The sequence below is a fragment of the Rhododendron vialii genome, chromosome 7a, assembly GCF_030253575.1.
Source record: "Rhododendron vialii isolate Sample 1 chromosome 7a, ASM3025357v1".
Classification (NCBI taxonomy): domain Eukaryota; kingdom Viridiplantae; phylum Streptophyta; class Magnoliopsida; order Ericales; family Ericaceae; genus Rhododendron; species Rhododendron vialii.
Window position 1 is genome coordinate 28,919,540 of NC_080563.1, and position 19,408 is coordinate 28,938,947.

General features: G+C 38.2%; 1 protein-coding gene and 1 pseudogene across 2 annotated transcripts in view; both read right to left on the bottom strand.

Moving 5' to 3' along the window:
• Positions 1–19,408, bottom strand: part of LOC131334380 (CHD3-type chromatin-remodeling factor PICKLE-like) — a 50,831-nt gene that overhangs the window by 14,880 nt on the left and 16,543 nt on the right. For both annotated transcript variants that reach the window (XM_058369357.1, XM_058369358.1), the window contains 8 exons: positions 18,665–18,807; positions 18,475–18,578; positions 12,448–12,586; positions 11,437–11,606; positions 8,208–8,274; positions 7,989–8,111; positions 1,968–2,077; positions 1,803–1,884 (listed from right to left, as the gene is read on the bottom strand). In XM_058369357.1, coding sequence (XP_058225340.1) covers positions 1,803–1,884; positions 1,968–2,077; positions 7,989–8,111; positions 8,208–8,274; positions 11,437–11,606; positions 12,448–12,586; positions 18,475–18,578; positions 18,665–18,807 — 938 coding nt within the window. The remainder of the gene's footprint in view (positions 1–1,802; positions 1,885–1,967; positions 2,078–7,988; positions 8,112–8,207; positions 8,275–11,436; positions 11,607–12,447; positions 12,587–18,474; positions 18,579–18,664; positions 18,808–19,408) is intronic.
• Positions 3,601–3,702, bottom strand: LOC131334958 (small nucleolar RNA snoR100; annotated as a pseudogene).

Sequence of the window (19,408 nt, forward strand, 5' to 3'; positions counted from 1 at the left end):
GTCCAACATTCAACTTCTTGTAGTCAATGCGGTTTAAATCCAAAATATAGTCCTGGTCAACGGAAACACCTTACAACACCAAATAAAATCTATTAAAGGCTAAAGCAACCAACTCAAAACCCATTGGCAATAAGTGGAGAGGCCACCTAGGATCATATACTAGTTTTGGAAGTGATAATCAACCAATGTGGGAAGAGCTATAACAAAAACAATATAACAATCACCCCATACAAGTTAACTTACATGTACACTATTTTAAACTTCCACACAATACCTCACATAGCTTCCCAGTAGCAGAAGTAATTGATATTTTGACGTCTGGCAGTTATCAACTTCAAGAATGACAACAAAATACACAAGCTTTTGTTTTTCTCTATGACCACATAAAAAGGGTGTAAGCCCTTAAATGTTCCTAATGCCCAAACTTCGAAAAAAAATCCTTCATGAATGCACATATTTCCTAAACTACCTATCGTGTCACCTCACCCTTGACTCTTTTACTGGTCATTTATGTGTCTTGATGTCTCTTGCTCCATTTGGAAGGGATCGACAATTAACTGGGGGCTAGGGTGGCACAAATATATCAATACAAATTAAACACAGCCAGAGCCTGGATACCACATAATAGTGTATACATAGTACAACCATCACGTATTATAATAACATGTGGGCATAAAGAACTCCGTTATATACCTATAATAGCTCGTAGTTATGTAGAAATAGCGAGGTTCTCTGTGTCTCATGGTGTTTATTATTATTCAGTAAAACCACATGGGCATGTGATGTGATTAAAACTTGTGTTCTCTTCGCTTGGGAAGCAACAAGATACAGGCTCCCCCGTCACGAATTGACAAAGTTGGTCTGGTTTGGTAAAAGTATTCCAAGATGGGCCTTTACCCTTTGTCTGGCAAAGCTGGAAAGATACACGAGACAGATTTGCAAATTGCAAGCAAGGGAATGAGAGTGGAAGAAGATTGCCTTCCATGTAGAAATGCTAAAGAATCTCATCAGCACTTGTTCTTTGAGTGCCTGCACTCTAGGGCAGTATGGAATGAATTTCAGAGAGAAATAGCAGTCCAGGGGTTCCTTAAAGTCTGAATGATATTTTGGAATGGTTTATACAGCATGTGAAGGGGGATGGGTTCAAGAATTTGGCTATGCTAAAATTCTTGGTTGCCACATTATATAGATTACAGATGGAAAGAATCAAAGAGACTCAGAATAAAGGCAACTGCAATAGAGCACATCACCGATAGAAATGGTAAGTATATCAGGGATCCAAAATGAGGGTGAAGCCGTCTCAATTGAACAGACCCCTATGTACTAAATGGGTTGGCTGAGAGAATTATACTCCTAGTCTAGTTTTATACTAGACGTTTTGATGTGTTGCTGTTTTTGTTTTATTTTGGTTGTGCTTCCTGTGTAATGGTGTTAGCATTAGGTAGCCATGTGGCTTCCTTTGAGCAGTATTTGTATGGGGGACACCCCTACTAGATTGTTTTCTTGTTTAAGATTTTATAAAAGAAAGTACAAACATACTATGCAATCTCTACTAACCATGTGGAATGAAGGGAAGTAACATCACTAGGTACTTGATGCTAATAACTAGGTCAAAATAGTACAAAGGACTAGAGAAGAAAAATCAATATTGTCACTCAAATAGAAACCACTAGGTACTTGATGCATGCTCAACGCATAGGGTCCCACGGAGATATGGGACCCATTGCATGTGAGTATGCAGTGCAAATGCAGTGTCTGTTGCTGGAAAGGTATATAAAAATGTACTACCAAAGAATGCAGACCTTGAAAGCCTTCAAAAAACCATCTTCTTCTTCATCATCTATGGTAGCCTCTTCATCTCCAACCTGTTCACGGTTTAGTAACCTAACAAAGGAGAACCATTAATGGAAGAAAAAGGTACTTTGAATATCACGACCATCGTCAATTGAATAGAAAGTAGGCCTTACCTGTCAATTGCAGTGTCATCATAGTGAATTTGCCGGGATTTCCCCGCTTCGTCATTCTCGTCGGCAAATAGCTCCTTTGAGCCATACCTTATGATGCCATCTAACTCTTCCTAAATTTTATTAAAACAATCTCATCATTCATCAAACTTTCCAAGGAAAGGAAAACAATCGGGGATTCCACACTGTTTTCTGTCACGATGCACAACATAAAATACAATAAAAGATATCTAATCTTCCACAACTTACAAGTACAAACCGTATGTTACAGATGCCACTCAATAAACCCAATTAATGCGATCCTCAAAGTATCAAAAAAACATGGTGAAGTCTATAAGCAATTCTTAACATCGTAAACAATTTACAGTTGCATTGCAGCATAAAATGGATTTACTTTCTTAGTATAATAATTTGGTTTCCTTTCCTCATTGCTAATCATCTAAGAAGCACAAACACACCTATATAGCTATGTCATTCTGTTAATGTGTCCTTTCAGACACTCCTATCGGGCATCGACACTCCCAGGACTTTATTTGAAGTGTGTGGACACTTTTTTAAAGTGTCTTACTTTAAAAAGGCACAGTCATAATATTGGAAATCCTATATTTGGTGGATACCTTAGGTACACTTTTTGAAAACAGTGAACACAATCCATGTGGTGAATCTCTAATGTTTTGCATGATTTGGAACATAAATCACGTAGTCTAATATGTAGTTTAAATATTGTGCAATGAACATATTATAGATTTTAACCAAAAAACAACACCATTCAGGATAGCTGAGGTGGGTTAATGTCTTGTGTGTTAAACTTCAACACTCATTCATTTAGTTACGAGTGTTCATTGCGTCTACCTGAAGACATAAAACTTAGCTCTTCTTGGAAGGAAACCCAAGTTTTGCACATCATTAAATGAAATAGCAGATGCTACTCCGTATCACATATCAATGTGATGTTTTGGAATCTGACTTTAAAAGACCAGTTTTTTATTTTTATACTTCTTGGTGTGTGATTTTTAGCTTTTATTAGTATGTTCTTGGAATTGAGTGTAGTCTCACTTAGTTAGACTTGTGAAACCGGATTATAGGTTGCATTTCGCTAGGGGTTCAAAGGTATTTGGAAAGGTTTTAAGTTGTTCTTGGGGTTTAATGAGTGTTTTAGACCTTGAGTTTAATGGTTGTGTGTTTCAAATCCATCTGGCTGCATGCCAAAATGTGTCTGGACACATCACCATCCAGCTCCCCGCAAATTTTCTTGGGCCATTCATCCATCCGTCCAATGGGAAATCCGTATGGACATATCAACATTCAGCTCTCAGAGAAAATTCTCAGGCCATGTGTCCAGTTAATCCTTACGGACACATCCATTACTTATATGGACGGATACAGAGAGCAATTTCAGCAGACTTAAAAACAATGGGGGGACCACAGTTTTTCTTAGTACCAGTCATTTTCGACCCTCACCCTCTCTCACTAAACCACCATAGCCTCCATCACAACAACAACAACAACAGAATCCATGTAGTCCCCAATCATTGGGGGTATGGGCGGGGGAAGATTAAAAACAGACCTAATCTTTGGCAATATGCACAAAGTGGTTGCTCTCAAAATACCATTGAAACAATGGCCCCCCTATACCTATTTTGCTGCGAAACCATGCCCCCAAATCAAAGCCAAATGGCATCAGAGAGGGCAAGCCTAGAGACCCAATTCAATTTCTGTACACATCAAACCTTCACTAAACCTCTACCAATCTTTTGTCTGAGCATATCAAAATCACCATATGTATCCCTGTCAATCTTTTAGTTTTCATTTTCGTAGGGATCATTATACATTTTCTATTTTGCATTTTGTTTGTTGTTGGATACTAACCCTTGCAGGTTCTTGTTTCTACTACCATGGAGCGGTGGGCTCCTATTAGCATATGCTTGTGGTTAGTCAATCCCCTGAGGTGCTATCCCTCTTTCTCTCTTTACTTTAGTTTGTCATATCTCTACTTTTTGTGGTCCAATGAGGACATTGTCCAATTTAAGTTGGGGGGAGGGATTTCATGTTGGGTGTTTAGTAGTTGTTTTCGTGTTTCCTAGTACAAAAATGAGAAAAATTGAAAACTTCAAAAACACAAAAAAATTTGAAACCTTAAAAATGAAAAAATAGTTGGACTTGAGCTATTTTCATTGAAACTTGGCACGTTTGCATGGATTTAGTGAGCATTTGAACATATGAGTTGTTATATGCACTTCTTTGATATGTTGTTAGGATCAAAGTTCATTATGCTAGCTCTTGCTAAAGTAGTTCATGGCATCTATACTCAGTACTTTGCACTTCATTCTAGCTAGCATGTCCATGATCTTGATTAAGGAGTAGGCGGTTGACTCAAAAATCTTGAAGGATAATTGTGGAGACTTTAAACATTGGTGAGCTATAAAGCCATTCTTTCTTGGAGGGTAGAATTATATTTACTCTTGCATGACTTTCTCGGAAGCCCACATTGGTTGTTGCTAAGTCTCATTATTCGTTTGTTGTTTGGTTGAATGCCGGGAATGCATCATTTTAGGCCACACGGCACGTCTTATCTTGAGCTTCTGCACACTTGAAGGGTTATGCCATGTCTAGGAAAGGATTTTAGGCCATCCTTATCATTTGAGCTTGTTCGTTTCTTTGCTTTACACACTTCTCCCTAGTTCGCCATTTTGAGCCTTGAAAATGATATACCATTCTTTGTTAAACTCCATGGCCATATGTCTTTAGAATACAGGCTAGGATTTGCTTAGAGAAAGGGAGGTTTGATTGAGCATTTGTACTTCATGTTATTGTTCCCTAATGAAAGAAAAAAAGAGAGATCAAAATGAAAATGAAAAAAGGGATTCAAATGTTTTTTGCTCAAAGTGTGTGAAGTAGAGGAAATTGAATATGAAATGAATTGAGGCATAGTGTTATTGAATTTGGGGGGAAGAATCGGAAGGATTGGCAAAAAGAATGAAGAGAAGAAAAGGACATTGAAAAATAAGCCCAAGTCTTGACTTCTGTGATTGCTAGCCTATTCTCGGACTCATAATGTTTCCACCCTAGCCTTGTACACTTCATCCTTACCTAACCATACAACCAAAGATAAAGTCCTAATTGATCCTAGTTATGGAATGTCTTGACTGGTGTCTTTGATGGAAGGATGTTGTGATATGGTGTTCCCATATTTCCCGGTGTTTGGCATTCTATTCATGAGACTATGAGTCATCATTGTTGTACCGTCTTTCAAGGGTCTTGTGTGCAAATACTTTGTCTTGTTTACATTACTTCCTCCACGCGCACAAGTGAGAATACATATTTGCACAAGTTTCTGAGTGTTTCATTTGTAGAGTGCAAAACTTGGTGAAATTTGAGCTGAAGCTTGGTTCTGATTGAGTTTTGTACAATCATTTGCTTTGATATTGGGAGTATGCCCATGTTAGCTAATTCACACACACGCCGGGTAGTGATGCTGTTGAATGGCTTTATGAGTTGATAGTGTCTTGAACTTTGCATACTCTTTATATCATTGTGGTGGATTTCCTAACTTGTGTGAGATGCTTGCTCTTATTTATGGGTACATGTTGAGTTGATATGGAATGGGAAGGGAACTCACAAGCGTTTGTGGGTATCACTGCTGATAACAATTTTTGTTTTTATCTGTCTTTGCTTGAGGACTAGCGAAGTGTAAGTTGGGGGGCGTGATAGGAGCTTAAATGTTCACATTTAAGTTCCCCAATTTACACTTGATAAGTCCATAATCATGCTACTTGAAGATTTATACATGTTATTTGCGTTTTAGGTGATGGAAGCCGAGTATGACAGATTCAAAGCTAAAATGGAAGAATTAGAAGAAGTGGATCAAAGCTATGAGTAATGGAGCAAGGCTTGAGGCAAAACGGGAGGCAAACAGCCACAAAAGACTCACATCTAACCGGTTGCATCTCATTTCCATCCGGACAAATTAAAAGAATAAGCCTCGGTTTTCGAAGCCATGTGTCTAGTCCATCCAACTGGACGGATTGCACCATCCACAGATTCAGCCGACTTCAGCCCCTTTCTTGGACTTTTTGGACTTTGAAGAGCCAACTCCGGCTCTTGAGTATATATTTGGGGGCCAACCTAGGGGAGAGACAACTTACCTTGGGGCTAAGGAAACTTACTTCAAGGCTAAGCAAAGGAGAAAGAGCAAGAAAGAAGAAGGGAGGAGAATTCAAGGAAGCATGAATTCACATAATAACAACTTGAAGTCCTCTCCTCCCATGACCGGCTAATCTCCTATTCTAGGGTTAGATGGAAGTTTCTTTCCAAGTAGTTTGAACTTTGTTTGTGTTTAAGGATTGTTCATTCGAACCTTGTGTTGTATGCCTAAGGATACTTTCATTTGTTGAATGGTTCGAATGCTTTCTATCAATCTTGTGTTTGTATTCTAGATTTCAAACACTAGCATACATGGTTTGACATTGATTCGCAGAGTTGGTTAAGATAGGTTATGCTTTATAAGACAAGGGGTGCTATTAGACGAACCTACTTAGTTACAGCTCGTGCTAGAACGACTTGTTCTACGTGAAGATAGTCTATGCCAATCGGTTATTCGTGATTATATTGAGTTGATTTGAATAGATTGTTCTTAACCAAGCAAAATCAAGCTACGAGGGGAAAACCGGATTCAAAACCCTAGAACTTTTTCCACTTGTTTTCAAAGCTGCATTATTTTGTTTTCTTAATTTAGAATCTAACACAAAAACTTGAATCTCGTTCTCGAATTGAAGTAGAAACTAGTTGAAGCCGACTCAATAACATACTCTTGTCCCTGTGGAACGATACTCGGACTTTTGCCGCTATTCTATGGAGTAGTTGTAATAGTTCTATTTTTGCTTAATAATTTTGATACACATGGTCATATGCCTCTTGTATTTATGTACTTCCCTTTCATTTATACAGATTGTTTAATAGCTGAAACAAAATTTGGCAAAAGGGAGAAGATGAATCTCAATCCCAAGGGAAAAGGGAACTGAAATGAAAAAGGAAAAAAATAAAGAGAAGATGGAGAATTGGCGAAAATTTATTGTCTCGCTAAAATTCCTTTTCCTTTCTGGAAAGAGTATCTGGAATAGATTTACCCAAGTAATCACAGAAGGTATAACAAGAGGTTTATTGAGAAGTAACAGTTTCCAAAGAACACTAATTGATACATCTTGCACAAACAAATTTTGCACCTGTCTGAATTCTGCATGGTTGAAGAAATTATACTTTCTGTTTGTTGACATATATCTAACGGACATTGGACCTATTATGGTATTTACAGGTGGAATATTGTACCCTATATATGTAACAATATTTAAACAGTGAGACATATAATCAAACTGAAAGCTCGAATATATGTCAGTGGTAACTTGGGATTCTACATGATAGATGATTCGCACTGAGGTTTGACTGGAAAGGTTGTACAATATACTACAATTGATTTAAGCAATGCCTAAAGAATAAGAGAGAAAAGTGCTCTTGATCCTATGTAGTTCTGTAGCACCAATAATGGTTGAGCCTTTAAAGTAGTAAATATCTCTAGTTATTTGATTGGCGTCACAAGTACCTTAGGACTATACTATTTTCTATAATTAAAAAAGGCAACATCTAATTAAATCACTGTTAAAAGAAAATAAAAGTACCTGGTCATTAGAAAATTCTGTTACTTCAAATAGAAAATTCTGTTACTTCAAACAAAATACCGGTGTCAAACATCACGTCTTTATCTAAATGCTTATGATTGGTATGCCATCAGTAATAGAAAATTTCGGAACCATATAAGAAATCAAAATTTAAGAGAGAATAAAATCAAAGCATGTCCCAAAAGAACATAAACATAATGCAGAACAGAAGACCAGCAACAAACAAAATTGTTTGTCTCTAATGACAAAATTTTGATCTGGTAAATCGGCTAGAGATTGTGTTTGCAACATGCACATGGTATTGTGTAGAACAGCAAAACCTCATACTTGACCCAAGATGGAAAATCTCTACCTGGTTAATGTTTTGTGCTTTGAGCCTTCCAACAACTAGATGCTCTAAAACCATTTTCTTCTTTGTCAGTTCCATCATCCTTTCTTCAATGGTTCCTCTCGTTATGAGTCTGTAAATCATTACCTGGAAAATGGAAAGAACTTACCAAACAGAACACATCCTTGCCAAGGCAACCGAGAACAGTGTCTTCTTGGACACTGTTGAAGAATAAAATTTCACCTTATTTGTCTGCCCAAGTCGATGAGCTCTAGCCATTGCTTGCAAATCAGCATGGGGATTCCAATCGCTACGCCAAACATATTCAATAAATGCAGCAGAAATAAAATGAGAGTGCATTTTCAACAAAACAGAAAACGAAATTGACTTCAAAATCTCCATCTTGCTATCATAGACCAACCCAACAACTACGGTTTTGTTTGTTTCTCTTTTTAACTTTGTTTTAGTTTTGTTTTCTAATCATTACCCTATTTCTCTCTCCAATCATTATCCTATTTCTCCAATTATTACTTTCATTTCTCTCTCTATCTCTCTCTACTCAGTACCCCTCTTTCCAATCATTATCCTATTTCTCTCTCCACCCACTACCAAAACTAAAATACCCAAAACTAGCAAACGAACAAGGCCTACCATATCCCTAGTTTTTACCAAATGTAGAGTGTTTTCTTCAAGACAATAGCTCCAACAGCCTCACTGTATGAGTGTCAATGTTCCCTCCATACAATTACAAAAAAAGCTTTCTATTCTCTCTCCTCTCAATCATCTCTCATTCCTCGTCACAGAAAAGTTAAATTAGTCCTGAGGAATTATAAAGGAATATCCAAATGAATTAGTGTAAGAATATAAAATATTGTTAGAATAAAAAAGCTTTTTTTACACATATTTAGGCGTGTTCAACACGTACATGTCCGAGACACGGATACATGGCGTCGGCTGACCTGTCCGTGCCTCTTAGCTCTTTGTGCTAGAATCGCCATGAGGAATTATTCCTATTTGTCCAATAACGTGATCACAAATAAACTATCCCACATTCAACGCTCACAAAGAACCACATTTTTTCAAAATCAAAGCCAGGGCTTCTCAATCACCCTTACAAACTATGTAAATATGATCTTCAATGTCTTCCTTCCCCTTGCACCAAAGTCTATAAAAATCATCATTTACTGCCCTCAACTTAAACTGACTGCCTGCCTATGACTATCACTGGCAAACTCAAAGCCATGACCTCATTCATTCATTCAAGCGGCTAAAGAACCCCCAAAGACGATCCTTGCAATTAATTGGCAGAAGTTTTGTTCTCGCCTAGTATACAATCTGCATGAATCTAAACAACTCATCCTCAACCCACCTATGACCCTATATCGGAGATGCTGGTTCGAAGCTTCCACAACATTGGCATCATCCACCCTTATCTTATACAAAGTCAAAACTTTCCTCCAATCTTAAAATCATGTGATCAGTAGTCCTAAAGATGTCTCCCTTTTCTCAACCAATTTCAGTCGTACACAAAACAACATCCCAGTTTGTACTCCCTATTGTCATCAAGTCAGCATAATATAATATAGCAATGGAACACAGTATCGCTATCAATAAGCCTATGCGTGGTAAGAATTTGCAGGACAGAAATATTCATGGAATGGTTGGGGTAAAACCAATAAAAGATGAGATGAAAGAAAATAGATTAAGGTGGTTTGGACATGTCTATCGTAGATCGACCAATGCGGTAATTAGGAGGAATAGAGGAGTGATATGGCTTAGGTTGAGGATAACACTAAGGGCAGGGGGTCACCAAAATTGACATTAGTGGCAGTAGTTCAAAAGGATCTATGTTTTTTGAATATCATAGAATACAATGCCCTCGACAGAGGTCAACGGAAAAAAGAATTCATGGAGCCGATCCCAATTGATTGGGACTTAAGGCTCTGTTTGGTTTGGTTTGGTTTGTATTTATCGCTACTCGAGTTCCCCTGCCAATTTTTACCTACATTCAACAAATTCAAAAACCCTAAATAAAAAGATATCTCATCGTAGCATCTAGTTCTATTTTATCTCTAGCCTCCTCTTAATTAAAAGAGACATGTCAACAACCACATAATTAATTAGAGAGACAACTCCGCTAAAACAAGGATCATCAACTTGGTTGAATATTGTAGAAAAGATGTAAGCATGTAATAAGTAGTAAAAATTTACGTAGAAAGATCATAAAAGAAAGTTACCTTAACACTTTCGCAATCGAGTTTAAGGTTTAGCGTCGTATTCTCAAGCAAGTTATAAGTTCGTTCCTGATGCTATGGTGACTTAATTGTTTTTTTATAACCATGTGTCCGGGCCAGCTTACGTGAGACAAATGGGATTTGATTTGTTTTAAAGGAATTTCCAATTCCCACAAACCTATTTACCCTAATGCCATCATAAGACAACTGACAATGTTCTCTTCAGAAGGAACTTCTTAATCAACTGACAAGAAACAATAGCCTCACTAAAAGGTTCAAGGGACTCTTCACCACCCATCTAGTCTACACTGTTCGGCCCAAATTCCAACTCGGAAGCATAATTCACATTCCTTCCTCCGAAAATTTGGGTATTCTGGAATTCTATCCAATCCATGTATTGGTGCAAGAACTATGTAGGTAAAGTAATTCCTCAGTCTTCACTTCTAACCAAAACAAACCAAGCCATGTGTTTGGGGTCGTCAACGTGAATTCTTTCTAGCCATTCAGCTACGTAAAGTCCATAAAACAGTCCATGATTTCTTTTTTTTTCCTTGCATCTATTTCTGCTTACTGAAATTTCCTTTATTTCTTATATGGATTTAAGACTACGTGTTATAATTTCTCCAAAAAGGAAACTATGGCTTTAAAAATAAACACTAGATACACCTTATATCAAATTTATGTCTTCTGGTTTGGACCCATTCCACAGGGATGATAGGTAAGCAAGGATTTTGTTCTGATTTTCCCTATCCACCTTATAGGACCAACCAATAGACACCACCAGAAATGATCTTAATCGGAAAGCTCAATGTAGAGCTACCTACAAGTCTACGACCAATACACAGCATCCTACCTTAACACCTACATTCAAGTTGCTGTCTTGACAAACTAATTCTGGACTGAGGACATGGGCCACGATTTTAAAGGTCTCAAAGGCATAGACCAAGCAATATATCCGTGACTGCTACTGTTTGAAAGGGCCTGGAATGTGCAAATCAAATCATATTATTTATTCTTCCTTACAATCAGCAATTTTGAGTTTTTGACAATAAAAACATCCTCTGCCCGTATGGCTTCACAACTGCTCTTGAAGATATCTCTTAATGGGTCTTCAAAATCTCCCCCAATTCATTTTAAAATTATAAATGAAAAGGATTACTGCCAGTTTTCCATGACCACTTACAAACGAGATAATGGACAAACATATACTTGTCAAACTCAGGAAGAAAAATATTTACCTGTCATATATAATAACTGTGTCAGCAGTTGCTAGGTTTATTCCCAGACCCCCAGCTCTAGTAGATAGCAGAAAACAAAATCTGGAAGAATTCTTTGCATTAAACCGATCTATGCGAATTTGTCTTTCAGCCCCACCAACTTTTCCATCAATCCTTTCATATTGCCATTTCTAACAAGTACAAAAGAAATTCAAATTAATTTCCACAAACATGGATAAATCTCCCACAAACTATGAACCTATGTTACGCGGACTCGCCATTTTTGGTGGAGTACCCGTGTCGACAAGACCCGACAAGGGTGTGAGATTCGTACGGGGTACGGCCAGCTAAATCCGGATACACTTACTTTGCAGTTCCAAATCTCAGAAGAAAGAAAAAGAAGATGAAGAGAGAATGAGGAGAGAAGACCAGAGAATGACCAGTCGATCGGAGCTGATGACGACGTCGATCGGGGCTGATGAAGACGATGGAGCAAGAACAGGGGACGAGAGAGAGAGAGAGACCTAGATGAAGAGCTGTTGCTGCTGTGATTCCTGTCGTAGACGAAGAGCTGCTGCTCTATCGTCAGAAGACTCTTTAGGGTTTTGTTAGTATTTATGAAGACATGGCTCTTTATTTGTTTGGTTTGGGCCTATTGGGTTGGGCCATTTAAGGCTTATATTTCTCACATAGTAGGCCATAAAGACATCTTATTTATTAATGGACTATTTATATATGGACTAAAAAGACATGTATTTATCCATTATTTAGTACATGTTTTTATTGAGCTGTTACAAACTTATGAAATATATATATATATATAAACTAATAGTATATCGTATCCCCGTACCCGTGTCCAAATCTGGATCCGTATCCACGTATCCTGTATTTTTCAACTTGAGGTGTCCGACACCTAGATTCACACCTGCACCCGATTCCCGTACCCGAGTCTGAGCAACATAGCTATGAACTACCATAGAAGACTACTGACAAAACTACTTTGAGACCATTGAACGGGTCTAGAATTCAAACCTTGTAGCCGCAGTAATCTTCCAGCAAGTCCAGCATATGCTGAAATTGAGAATATATCAGAACTCTATGCCCCTGCTCTCTTAGCTTCACCATCATTTTGTCCAAAAGTTGCAACTTCCCAGAAGATTCCACAAGTTCTCTGTTAGATAGAGGAACAATTTAGAAGCAGAGATTAGAAAAATGAAGCGGTAAAGATATACCTCTCGAGAAAGAAAAAAGACAGGTGAAGATGAGCACAAAAATGGCAAATTCTACCAAAATACTCGCATCAGAAATATTCTATTTTGCAAAAAACATGAAAGCTAAATCGACAAATCATTTAACCTTTAGAGGCAATTGCTTGTCCACGTGCATGTAAAATAAAAGCAATTTTAAACTATATATGTGACTATGTGAGCTGTTACGTTATGAGTAACCTTCCCAAGGGTATTTCTTGTGCCAGGACATTATTCAAGGCCAAGTGGTGGGCTACCCGCCCCGCAGTGAGGCCATCTCATTTTATTTTTCTTGGAAAATTTGGCAAACGGCGCGTTCAATTTGGAGTCGCCACCCGGGTTTTTATGGTTCGCCACCCGAGGAACCAAACTTGAACGATATCCATCGCTTTTATTTTAGAGAAGGCTTTATTTTATATACCAGTCCGTCATAACCAAAGATAACGTAGGTTCCGGAGCCAGGTTACGAGAGGGGAAGGGTTTTAAGGTACCCCTTCGCCCGACACGAGGGTCGGTCTCTATTTAGTGCTTGTGGGATTTCGAAATCATTTTGCCTCTTAACTTTTAAAACAAGTAGCGAGGGGGGAACAATAAAAGGGATTAAAAACAGTAAACACATTGTACGTGAGTGTATGCCTGTGAGCAGGGGCAGATTTACACAAAGGCCAGGGTGGGTACGTGACCCCCCTGGCCTTCAAACAATTATCAGTTTTACACCAGTTACATAATATAACTTCTATTTAATCCCTGAAAAATAACCCTACCCCTTAATATTTTAAAATTCTTAAGGGAACTCTTTCATAAATGTGAGTTGAATATACCGATTATATGTTATAATTAGAATTTCTTTAGTTAGTCATTAGAGCGTTTAATTGTGTGCTTTAAGGTTTTTGATTCATATACCTTTTGATATGTAAATTAGGAGGTCAATTATAAAAGGTGAAGAACTTGACAAATAAATATTCAACTGTTGTGCGTATTTTTATAAACATTGTAGACCTATACATGAAATGGATACCGGTTAAAGTATACGTATAGTATTATTCTCTTATGTTTGCCTATGGAAAAAAAAAAATCTAAGTTACGATGAATTAGTGCAGTATAGTATATGAATTAGTGCCCCCTCTGTCATATTTCTCGATCCGCCACTGCCTATGAGCATGTGTATAGTCATGGTAATAACTAATAAGCATGAGATGGCAGGATATACAACAAAACAGAATACTGCTAATGCTAACACTGTTGAGTGCTCAGCTGTGGACCTGAGCGCTCAAGAACTGGTCTTGAGCGCCCAGGTCCTGCCTTGCAGGATCAGGAACAGCTACCTTGGGCTCTAGAAGGACCAGTGCACACCTAGAAACAACAAATAACCTGAAGCATACATTTACAGTGAATAAAACAGAAGCTGGTATGAAAACCCCTCTTGAGCGCTCAAGAACTGGTCTTGAGTGCTCACGTGTGAGGCTCAGAATCAGTACTGAAATGAACAGAAACTAGCTCTAACATAACTATGAGCAGCATTTGAACTAAGTAAAGTTTCAAAGCTTAAGAACAAACTATGAATGTTTGTAAAGTTGGACAGGCTATGAAGATGTTTTAAATGATGAACTGGTATTGACTGACCAGAAAGCCTAGGGAAAGGAAACCTGGGTGCTCTTCAAAGGACTTGAGCGCTCAAGTGCGCTCAGGTCCTCCTGAGCTCAGAAGTTTTGAACTTCTGCTTTGTTCACATATTAAAGGCCAGCTGAGCTCTGAGTCAGTATAAGGAACTGACCTGAGCCCAGTGGCTCCCCTCAGGGTGAGAAAACAGTAGCCAAGGATGGCTTACCTTTGTTAAGCTTGAACAATACTTCCTTTTTGGCTAGAAGGCTGGTTTTTGAAGTAGAAAAGAGGTTTTTTTGGTGCATTTGAGTGTTACAAACCTTGGGCTCTATCTCCTTCTGCCGAAAATTCAGCCCTCTCCTTAGAAAAATCAGCTCCCTTCTCTCAAATACAAAAAATACAAGGCTTGTATTTATAGAGAAATTTTTGATAAAAAAATAGTGGAAATCATCATTGTATTCAAAGAGAATCCCATCATAGTTGCTTGGGAGAGGGAGAGTCATGCCTGCACAGCCGAAATTGGCAGAAAAGTTCCGCAGAAAGCGGGCTGACAGATATTCTGCTTTTTCAGGTGCGCGCAGAGGACTTGGGCGCTCAGATTTGACCTAAGCGCTCAGGTCCAAGACACTCCTGAGCGCTCTGGTCCATCTTGGACCTAAGCACCTGGTCAGGGTCCTGAGCACTTGGCTCTGGTTTTCGAAAAAGTTTTGTTTGGGTTTTAAAACTCAAAAGGAGCATTGTTCTTAGCTATCCAAAGACTGTTTTGCCCTTTTATCATTATTGGGGAAGTTTAAAGGTATTTCAGAAAGTCCAAATTGGAGTGCCTACACAAGTTGCTCTCTTATTTATTCTCACAGCATTTCTCTTCTCTTCTCTAACTTCCTGAATGTAACTTGGAATGTAACTTGGAATCAGAGGTTTGATCCATTGGTCTTTGGCTACAGTCAACAACTCTACTGACATGCCAGCCACGTGTCACCTACATAGAGAACTGATATGGCCCTTAGCTGGCTACCATGTCGTGCTGATGTGGCATCCTTGCGCCCCTATTGTTGATGTGTCAATGACATGGTAATTGACATGCCCGCCACATGTCGCTCCTCTAACTCGGTGCTGAGGTGGCTCCAATGTGGTGGCACGTGGTCTTCCTCCTCACACCACCTTCAACCGGTGCGCGAGGCTTTTGTTGACATCAATCTCAGTAGGGTAAAGGCAGTGGTGGCTTGTCTCAACAAGACACTCCTGACCCTGTGGTTTCTTTTCCAATCAATTTTTCACTTTCGAAAAAATGAACAGAGGGACAATAATTTTCTTGTGACCTCACCCACAGCCTGACGATCCCATATCAACTGTTGGAGATACGGGATCACACACGAAACACTCTCTCTCCAAGAGCTACAATTACTAACGCAAAGAAAGGAGGACAGAAGAGCAATTCAAAGCTCTTCACACCCAATCTTCACCCAAATCAGGCATGGGATGCAAAGGTCTACAATGGCTAAAGCTTCCAGAAGTGCGCCCCCTTCATGCATTGGGAGGAAATTTGAACATCCACTGATGCAGATTGGGGTGGTCTTGGTTTGACACACGGTCTTGATAGAACTCAATCTCACAAGTGTGCTACTCAAACAAGGGCGCCTACTTCGTGCACCCGCCACGTGGAGGTCAAGACCGCACCTTACTTATCAATGGTGCTTTGACTCTCATTGACAGTGTACTTCAAGATTTTGTAAATTTGGCTAAGTAGTAAACAAATATAAATGGCAAGATCCAGTCCCAAAGCCGAATTAAGAGTTTCAACTCATACAATTTGCAAACTTATGTGGCTCTAAGGACAAAGGTTTTGAAGACTTGAAGATGATGACTGTAGACCCATGAAGTTGTTTCATGATTATAGGGCAGCTGTTAAGATAGATCACAATATAGTGCAACATTCCAGGACAAAAGATGCAGAAGTTTACCATATCATTAACGAAAAACTAAGCAAGGGTTTAATTTGCATGTTGTTTGTGAGATCTGAGAATCAATTAGTTGTTCTATTTACCAAGTCTCTTAGCAGCAATATTTCTAAACCCTTTGGGCCTGTTTAATTTTGGGGACCAAAGGTAGGATTGGACTGAGAATACCCCCACCTCCCCTCATCTCATGTTCTTGTATATTTTTCCGAACCGGGATTTGACAAGCTCTAGTCTACCAAAAAAGCCTTACTTGGCTTAGAAATATACACAAGGGTAACTTCATTTAAATTAATTTTATCTCTAGCCCTATTTGTTCTTTACTCCCACCAAATCTTCTTTTAAAAAAGAAACTTTACTGTAAAACCTCATTTTGGAGCAAAAAAAAAAGTCTTTTGTACCAGCCTTGATTAAAAAAAAATTCTTCTTTTATTCTTCATCATTCTGTACCCAAAAGAACTTTTTTTACCAATCTTGGTAATAATTATAAAATAAAATAAAAGGAACTTATCTTTTAAGTTCATCATTTTGTATTGTACCAAAAAAAAAAAAAAAAAAAACAACTTTTTCAACCAATCTTCAAATAAAATTCATAGCAAACTTTATTTAAAACACACTTATTTATCCTTCATCATTCTGTACCCCAAAAAACTTAACGTACAGAGAGGGTTGATATTGGGTCAATTACAGCAGTGTGACTAAGGGGGACATGTTCAGTGATAATCAAATTACTCCAAACAAGAACGTCAGGGCAGCCAATCCTAAGAAAATAGGTGAACCTGAGGAGCAATAAGAGTAAGCCCTCCCCTAACTGTAACCACCACAAATGAAGAGTGGGTGAGCAAAATACGAAACATATAATAAAAAAAAGTACTATTGTTTTGTGTTCTCCTTCATCGTTCTATAGCCCTCTAGTGTGTAGAAAATTTATGGATTCCCGAGCCTCCCCTGATTCTGACCAACCCCAATGAAGAACAAAATACAGAACACATAAAAAACATATTATTGTTGTATGTATCCTTCATCGATCTGAAGCCCAAAAAGCTTTTTTACCAACCTTGATTAAAAAAAAAAATTATGTTAACCTTCATCATTCTGTACTCCGAAAATTCAATTTTTACAAACCTTGATAAAGAAAACGATAGAACTTAATGTTATCTTTCATCATTTTATACCCAAAAATAAACTTATTTTTGAAGAATATTATAAAAGAGATCATATGTTTGAAGAGATTAGATAAAAGGGTCAAGAGCTAAACATGGGTGGGATACTGGGATCTATGTAGCACCGACATGGACACACGACATGGACACACGACACGACACCGATACTCCGACACGTAAATTTTACAAAATTGGAGGCCACAACACATTTTAAAAAAATATAGGTCGTCCTATTATATGCATGGAATATACAAATATAAAGCACTAATTGTAAATACGTAACACAATGTACACCTACAATTACATCATTTACATAAGTATTTCAACAAAAAGCATTGAGTCATTTAGGTGTCTTTACAATCAGTAATAAAATATCATCCATCACCCAAAAAGGCAAAAATTAAGAGTTCCCTAAGTTTTAATTAGAGTCTACTTTTTGTACCACTTAAGCTTATGTTGTTTGTACCACAGTTAAACTCTACTGACTCTTCTATTTCGTTCAACACCCCGACTTGTTATGCAAGTGTCCCAAGAGTGTCCGGAGCATTTTTAGAGTGTACCCAGAGTGTCCAAACTATAAAGGCTGAAAAAAATAGGACACTTTGGATTTAAGTATTGGACACATGTCCGGAGAGTGTCAGTGTCCGACACCGGTACGTGACCTCCAACGAAGTGTCCGTGCTACCAAGGGTGGGATTACAAATTGCATTATGGGCAATACAGTCAATCGAACCATTAATCCTTGTCAAGAAGCATTCAAAACAAACATGGGATAGACCGGACAGAATTTGACCATAAGGTATTTTCCATGCACAACATGCACAGGACTAATAACCCCTTGACTACAAACCCACCTAATCCTATCCTTCCATTCAAACAGGGCCATTGTGTGCTAGGTGGGCATGAGTGACATTTGTGCACCAACTTCAGGAGTTTAACTAGTGGGAGAGGGAGAACCATAAGTTGCTCTCTTATTTTTCCTCACTTTATACATCTGTTCTCTCACTTCACTAAATGTAACTTGAGCAAGGAACCCAACTTTTCAAACACATACATAAAAAAAAATGTCGAGTTAATAGGAATCATGATTACCTGAAAGACTCATTAGCATCCTCTACATATGGTTCAACTCCTTCTAGCATATACAGATGACAACAGAGTTTCCGCAATTCCATAACCACATTGGCAAGAGAAATCTGATTTGTAGGAATATCCAAGAAAAGTTAATGTTCACCAAAATAATATTGACAAGATTCTTTATCCATAAAACCGGTGATCTCACCTGTGCACCACCCCTTCGAGTTAGTAACTCGTAGTTGCGAGTGAGAATAGCCTTGTAGTATTCTTTCTGTTTGCTACTCAATTCCACACGTAAAATGAGCTCCTTTTTTGGTGGCATTTCCTTCATGACGTCTTTCTTTACTCCTGCAGGGTCATCAACAGTGATTTACATGTTACAGCTGTATTTCAATAGATGGACAAAATGCCAAAATCTTGTTTACCGGAAGAACCATGGCTAGAGATAACAAATGAGAACTGATACTATCTAGACCAGGAGAAACAAATGCACAAGGAAGAATGAGAAGGTTTTTAAGCAAGCTAGTCTTCAACCTAGGGATTTGATCTCCATATTCAAGTCTATATTTTGATCAATATCTCTCATCAGGCGAATAGAGGGCCACAAGTCCATGGACTGCATAACTTATGAACTTCCCTCAATCAAGCATTGAGAAGACCCTATATTTGAAGAATCCATGAGGCTTCCAAAATGAGTAGAATCGGCACTACAATCGGTTTTATTTCCACCAGGCTTGGTAAAACAACAACTATTAAATCTAGTCAAAGTGAAATCAAACCGACAAAATCGACTCCATAAAGCTGAGCTTGAAGAAAATTTGCTGCTTTTTAGCTTATACGTCCATTTCTCGACGCATGACATAGATCAAGAAAAACCAACACCACTCCGAAACAACAAACAGACTAGCCAAATAGTAGAAAAATGATAACGAAAAGAAAATATCTGTAA